This window comes from Suricata suricatta, chromosome 12 (assembly GCF_006229205.1).
Source record: "Suricata suricatta isolate VVHF042 chromosome 12, meerkat_22Aug2017_6uvM2_HiC, whole genome shotgun sequence".
Taxonomy (NCBI): Eukaryota; Metazoa; Chordata; class Mammalia; order Carnivora; family Herpestidae; genus Suricata; species Suricata suricatta.
The window spans coordinates 105,786,140-105,792,808 of NC_043711.1; the positions used below are offsets into that span (position 1 = coordinate 105,786,140).

General features: G+C 60.0%; 1 protein-coding gene across 3 annotated transcripts in view; it reads right to left on the minus strand.

Annotated features, from left to right (window-relative positions):
- Positions 1-60: 60 nt before the first annotated feature.
- Positions 61-6,669, minus strand: part of ZBTB46 (zinc finger and BTB domain containing 46) — a 30,089-nt gene continuing 23,480 nt past the window's right edge. The window contains exons 3-4 of one of the 3 annotated variants that reach the window (XM_029917114.1): positions 2,763-2,938; positions 61-1,071 (exon numbers count right to left, since the gene is read on the minus strand). In XM_029917114.1, coding sequence (XP_029772974.1) covers positions 1,036-1,071; positions 2,763-2,938 — 212 coding nt within the window. In that variant the 3' untranslated portion in view covers positions 61-1,035. Of the gene's footprint in view, positions 2,939-6,669 lie in introns of all 3 variants that reach the window. The other 2 variants (XM_029917115.1, XR_003900981.1) reach the window with 2 other exon arrangements.

A 6,669-nucleotide genomic window follows, 5' to 3' on the forward strand; every position in this document is an offset into this window, starting at 1 on the left:
AGTCCATGCGGGGGGCCAGTCAGTGGGGGGGCAGTCCATGCGGGGGGCCAGTCAGTGGGGGGCGGTCCATGGGGGGTGGTCAGTGAGGGGCGGTCCATGTGGGGGGCCGGTCAATGGGGGGACGGTCCATGCAGGGGATGAGGGTGAGGGGCAGTCAGTGCAAGGGGGTGGTCAGTGCACGAGGGGATGGACGGTCAGTGGGGGGGGTGACAGGCAGTCAGTGCCAGGTGGGGGGGGAGAATGCAATTTTAATTCCTCATATTTTTTTGAATTTTCTAGTGTTCTAGAACACTCAAGTAAATACGGTTATTGCAGTAAAAACAACCAGTGGTGTCGTGGTGGAAAAGGTTTGCTAAGCCGTGTCCTTCCTCCGTACCTGGAACGCCCCGACTGGCGGGTCACTGTCTCGGGGCCGCACCCTCTGAAGGGACCCCTCACGTGTCCTGGGCTGAGGGCTCCACAGACTGACATGAACAGTGCACCCCCTCAACACCCCTGTCCACAAATCCCAACCACAAAAACCACAGTGTCCACAGGCACAGGGGAGGCGGGCCCATGTGCTCTGATTCTAGAAATGGAGCATGGAACGACTTGGTCCCCAGGGCCCTCCTGCACCTTCTCTGTTGTATTTTAAACCCAGGCTTGCTCAACCCTCTCGCAACCAAAACTGTTCGAAGAGCGGGCCAGGCAGCGGGGGGCAGTGCCCACGAGGCCCCTCCAGACCTGGGGCTCCCATGCGGGGCGCTGAGAGCTAGGCCAGGACACTGGCAGTGACAAAGGCATCTCTGGGAGCCACTGGGCCAGCACCAGATGGCCAGGCACCTGTCCTAACAAACAAACAGAAGGAAAGGGGAGAGATGTGGGCGCCATGGCAACCCGTGGCTCACGACCGGTGGCGAGCAGCTCCTGAGACCCCACGTCCAGATGACCCCTGGCCAGCCTGCCGCCAGCCCTGTCACGAGTGGGTGGCGGCGTCTACACAGAAGGGTCACTGCAGGACAAGGTGGCACGTGGCGTCCCTAGTGCCACCTGCAGTCAGCAGGGGTTCAGCCTCCTTGGGGTCAGGGGCCCCTGACAAATTAAAGGGGAAGATACAGGTCCTCTTCTCAGCAAAAGGCAAGCCCAAAACGTTAAGTACGTTTTCAGGGGTTTATGACCCTCCCTGCAGCCCAAGCAAAAACCCAGGACGGAAATCTGGCCCATTCAAGGTAGCGACACACGGAGCCTCAAATGGGATTGATGCTTCCTGAAGCAATAGCGTGGTCTCGCTAAAAAAAAAAAAAAACAAACCTGGCAGCAACAACTTTCCAGCCCTTCAGTGCAACGAGACAGCGCTCAGCTCCTGACCAGAAGCTGCATGTCCGCCTGTCTCTGCAGACAGGCTGCCCACATGACCCCTGTGCCCCCCGCGGGGACCCCGCAGGGCGAGCAGAAGCAGACAGGGCAGTTCTGGTGTCCACGCCGCCAAGTCAAGCTGAAGCTCTGGCCCCAGACCTGCCCTCCAGGCCCAGCCACTTTCCCAGTCTGCTCCCCCTACTTGGAGGGACACCGTGGGACGGGGCCTGGGGCGGCCCTCGGTCAGCTGGGCGGGCGCACCCACTCACAGGGCTGTCTCCCCTCCCGCTCTGCCGCCTGACCTCCCGGAAGCTTCTCCGGGATGTCCTCACACCCAAATAAGTGCCCCCCACTGGGCTGGTAAGGATGCCCCTTGCAGAGGGCCAGAGGGTCCAAGGAGAGTGAATCTGGTTGGGACCCCAAAGTGAGCCAGAGCCCCCCACTCACCCCACAGATGGATATGCACAGCAGAAGACCCCGCTCATCCACACGGCTAACCCCGCCAGCAGCCAGGCCTGAGGGTCTCCCCTTGCCCTCCCCCAGCCACCTGCAACTCTTGTGCTAGGGCACACCCAGGTCACCCTCACCGCTGCCAGCACAGTCCTCCCACAACTCCCGGGGGGGGGGTCTGCTCCTGATATCATCAGATCAGCATGCCACAGGGGTCCAGCCAAGTCTGTGCACCCTGCAGGTGACTCCCAACACCTCTGAGATTCCCAGACTCATGACATCACCCCACTGCCCTCTCCCTGCCCCCCATGGCACAGGCTGGGGGCTCAGGGCCAGCCCAGGGCTGCCTGGATCTCCCACCTCACACTCTAATGGCCGCAAGCTCCAGCCAGCCCCACCTTCAGCCTTGAACTCCACCCCGAGCCGTGTCCAAGGACAACTGGATGCAGCAGGCTCCCTCGTGGTCCAGCCCTGCCCCCACAGCTCATCACCCACAGGAGTCCCTTGCCCTGTCTTTTGGCGAATCTGCCTTCCTATTTCAAGGACGACCTTCTCTTGTCACTTCCTGGCCTAGCAAAACCATCCATTTGTCACCTGTTCCTTGGCAACCACCAGCTGTGTGCCCACAAGACAGGTAGCCAGACGTCTTAGGAGGCCACAGGGGAGAGAGGCTGGGGTCTCTCCACCACTCAGAGCCATGGCACAGGGAAGGACCTCATGGTGGGACCCACGAAGCCAGGGGGGGTCCCGGCACAGGAGGAAGCGCTTGTCAAGGCCAGGCTGAGGGCTGGGGCTGGGGGTGATGTGGCCCCTGCCCTCTGTACCCTGACCCTGACCCTGGGTGGGCATCAAGGTGGTGCCCCTATCACTTGGGCACCCCGTGTCACCTTCCCGCACACGTCAGCCCATCACAGAGCGTGCCCTGGCCGAGCCCGTGCGGACCAGGACGCCACCCGGGATCCCGTGTGCGCACTCACCAGCGTGTGCCGCTTCATGTGCTCACGCCGCGTGAACTTCTTGCCGCAGATCTCGCAGGGGTAGGGCCGCTCGCCCGTGTGGGAGCGCATGTGCCGCTTGAGGATGCACTGGTGCATGGCCGAGAAGCTGCAGTAGGGGCACTTGAACTTCTTCCTGATCACCGTGAACTCGTTGACTGAAAGATAGCAGACCAGCCGGTCAGCACGCAGCCCACCGCCCGCAAGCCCCTGCCCCGGCAGCCCACACGAACGCCTGGCGCCCACCACAGCAAAGAGCTCTTCAGGAGGTCTGGTGTCAGAGGTGCTGGCAGGTCAGGGCCCAAGGTCAAAGGCCACTGCTCCCGCTTTTTAAGAAAGAGACCTTCTCAGACACAGCTGCTGCCTTACACGTCAGCGTCTGGACGCCGTGGTGTCCATATGCAGAATTGTAACAAAAAGACCCGGTGTAACAACGTGAAGTCAGAGGGCGTGCTGCTCATGGCCACAGGCCGACGGTGCCCAGGAAGCATTTGGGCAGAGCCCCACCCAAGCTTCTCTGGGCCGGCGACGTCGCATTTTGTGCCCAGAGGAAAGGCGCCTGGCTGGGCAGCTAGTGGACACAGCCGAGAGGGGCCTGGGTCAGCCCCTAATGTGCAACAGGGGTGGGATCATTTGGCCCACCCTTATTCCCACAGTTCAGACAGGGACGTGCGGGCCCCACGGGGGTCATCCCTGTGGCCTGCTCGAGCACATGGCTGGGGCCACACTCCATGCTAGGATGTGACCACACCCTCAGAGGCATCTCGTTCCATTCTAGGTGGCCTCTTGGTCAAGCGGGTCAAGGGGGCTGGGGGCTGCTGGTCTCACAGTGGGGTCCTCACTGTGCAAGGCTCCACTGGACAGCCACAGACACCAGCGCAACTCTGTCTGGAACACGCAGGGCATCTATCCAGAACCCTGTTGACCTAAAGACGGGGTTCAGAAACGATGTCCTGAATTCAGGTGTCACTGGGGCTGCTGGGAGCAGCCAGGTCCTGAGACCTCATTTCCTGCTGTGAAAGGGGGACGTCTGTCCGGATGCAGTTTCCTGGGCCCTCCCGTCACCCTGCACTCTGAAGGGCATGTGGCTGGCTGCACATCAGCACCCGCACCCAGCAGACAGACCAAGGGTCCCAACGGCCACGAAGGCACAGGGCGGGCTGCTGGTGTGAGCCCGAGCAGACGTGTGGTCACCGACAGCCAGGCCATCTTCCTGTGCGCCCCCAGACCCCAGCCGAGTGGCCAAGCGCAGAGCCAGAGGCGAGACCCAGTACCCAGAGTGACTCAGCCCAAGAGAGCGGGACCCAGGAAAGCTGAGTGAATCAGAGCCTGGGCCCCTCCCGCGGGAAGGATGGGCCACCCACTGTGGCCCAGAAGCAGGGACTCTTGGCTGCCATCTCTGTGAGCCATGCCTGGTGGCCCCCAGCTCCATTTTGCTGCCTGCACCTCCGCCACGGGCGCGTCAGCACAGAAAGGACGGCAGCTGCGGGGCGCAGAGCAGCGGCAGCAGGCACACGGGTCCCTCAACCAGCCTCACTGCCGCACCTCTGTCCCGCGCAGATGACCGCTTGGGTCAAGGGGAACGCTCTTCCTCTCTCTACTCTTTTGTTTTAAAGTAGGCTCTGCGCCCCATGTGGGGCTTGAACTCACGACTCCGAAATTAAGAGTTGCGTGTTCCGTCGACTGAACCTACCAGGCACCTCAAAGTAGTCTCTGCTCTTTTTATTATTTTTTTTAAATTTTTACTGTTTTTATTTTTTATTTATTTTAGAGAAGAAGAGAGCCAGCATGAGCAGGGAAGGGTCAGAGAGAGAGACAAACACACACACAGAATCTGAAGACAGGCTCCAGGCTCTGAGCTAGCTGTCAGCACAGAGCCTGATGCGGGGCTCGAACCCACAAACCGTGAGATCACGACCTGAGCCAGAGCTGGCCAATTAACCGACTGAGCCACCCAGGCGCCCCTCTGCTCTTTTTAAAGTGTTTCTCTCAAGAACCCTCAAAGGGCATCCAAATAATCAAGCAACCTGGACCTGGGGCTTCCCAACACCCCTCAGAGAGTCAGTCCATACAGGCACACACTCCCAGGAAGACTGTCCCCGCCGAGGCCATCAGGGCCCCCACGCCAAGCCGTGCAGACTTCATCACGGCTCACGCCCATCACTGCCGCGGACCCTCACTGCCGGCAGGCCTCTGCCCGTGGAAAGGGTGCCAAGCGCCCACCGTGCCGCTCAGAAATCTCAATCCTGTCCAAAGAAGTAAAGCACTTTCTTACACTTAGGAACTTTTAATGTGCGTTTGCCTGCGCACATGCACGTGAGTGTGGGATGGGGGGCAGGAGCTGGGGACAGGAGGTGGGGTGTACTTGGGGGAAGGGGGTGACACCAGAATGCTGCAGAGAACAGGACAGCAGGCAGGAGACATGGAAAACCCATCCCACAAGGCAACCTCAGCTAAGACTTCACATCTGTCTTTGGAGTCTCTTTTCTACACATAAACATTTCTCTTTAGTTACAGAAGCTGAATCATAATGTAGTAACAATGTATCATTTGTGTGACGCACAAGGTTGTACAGAACATCTGCTTAACGCATGGGCGGCCCCGTGTGTCTGCACGGATCTCGGCACCTCTCGTGGTAGAGACCCCGCTGTTGACCATTCACGAGGTTTCCGTTCGTTTTGCCCTCGTGACTAATCCCATGCGGGCCCACAAAAGGATCTGAACCCTGCTGAGGATACAATCGAAGCAGGAGCACATGGACCAGCTCCCCAACCCTGGCCCCCCATGCGGGTGTGACCCCGAGGCCATGCGGGCGTGACAGTGGTCACCAGAGCTGCCAGGCAAGCACGGCCCACAGGCACCGAGCTGCAGGTGCGTTTCTGGGCTGCTGGGAGCGCCCCCTGCGGGACCAACCAGCAGCTTCTTCAGGCCGCAGGAGCGGCCCTTCCCGAGGGAGGCCCCGGAGGAAGGCGCTGCCAGGCTCAGCGCAGGCTCTGGTCCCCGGGGCAGGGGCTCCGGCACCCCCACCGCAGGACCCGCCATGGGGATGCACACGGGAGCATGGGCTGCGGGGCACGTCCGTCTGTCCGGCCGTGCCTGTCACACCTGGCACAAGCTCACGGTCTTCTCCATCAGGCTCTGCTGGTCCGGGCCGCCCCATCAGTCAGGGGCCAGCACCGCCACTGTGCCCTGCATCACGAGGCTCCGTGACCCCACTTTTCATACTATCACCAAATACAGCGAATGCACGGTGCATTCTGGGATGGAAAGGGAGGAGAGGAAAGGGAACTTCTATGTTATTTTATTTAAAACCACCTTTCTTCGGAGAATGTATTTAGTCATAGCTTCTATTCTGCTTCTAAAACGTGACAGTTAAAATGCCCTATTACGCATTCTAGCCTTCTGTATTTAACCACTCAGACGTCCATGGCAAAAAATCCCTCTGTGCGGGAGTGCATCTTTCCCTAGAAAAACGACGCAGCTCAGGCCCCGTCAGGCCCTCCCGGAGCAGAGGCCACGAGGCTGCAGCACACTCAAGACTTACACGCTCCCAAGTCACCCAGTCCCGGGACGTTTTGGTGTTTTCTTAGTCTCCTGTCTCTGCCGGACACAACGCCACGAACTGGGCAGTTTTAAAACGACACAAACCCGCCGTCCCCGGCCTGGAAGTCAGAGTCGGGGATCCAGGCGTCCCGGGCCAAAGGTCAGGTCCTCCCATTCTCTGCCTGCCTCATGTGGCTCCTCCTCTGTGGGTCTCCTCTGTCTCCTATAAGGATACTTGTCACTGGACTTGAGCCCAATGTGGGTGTTCCGAGACGCTCTCACTCAGTTCCATCTGCAGAGACGCTTTTTCCCAGACAGGGTCACACTCGGGGGCTCGGGGGTTGGG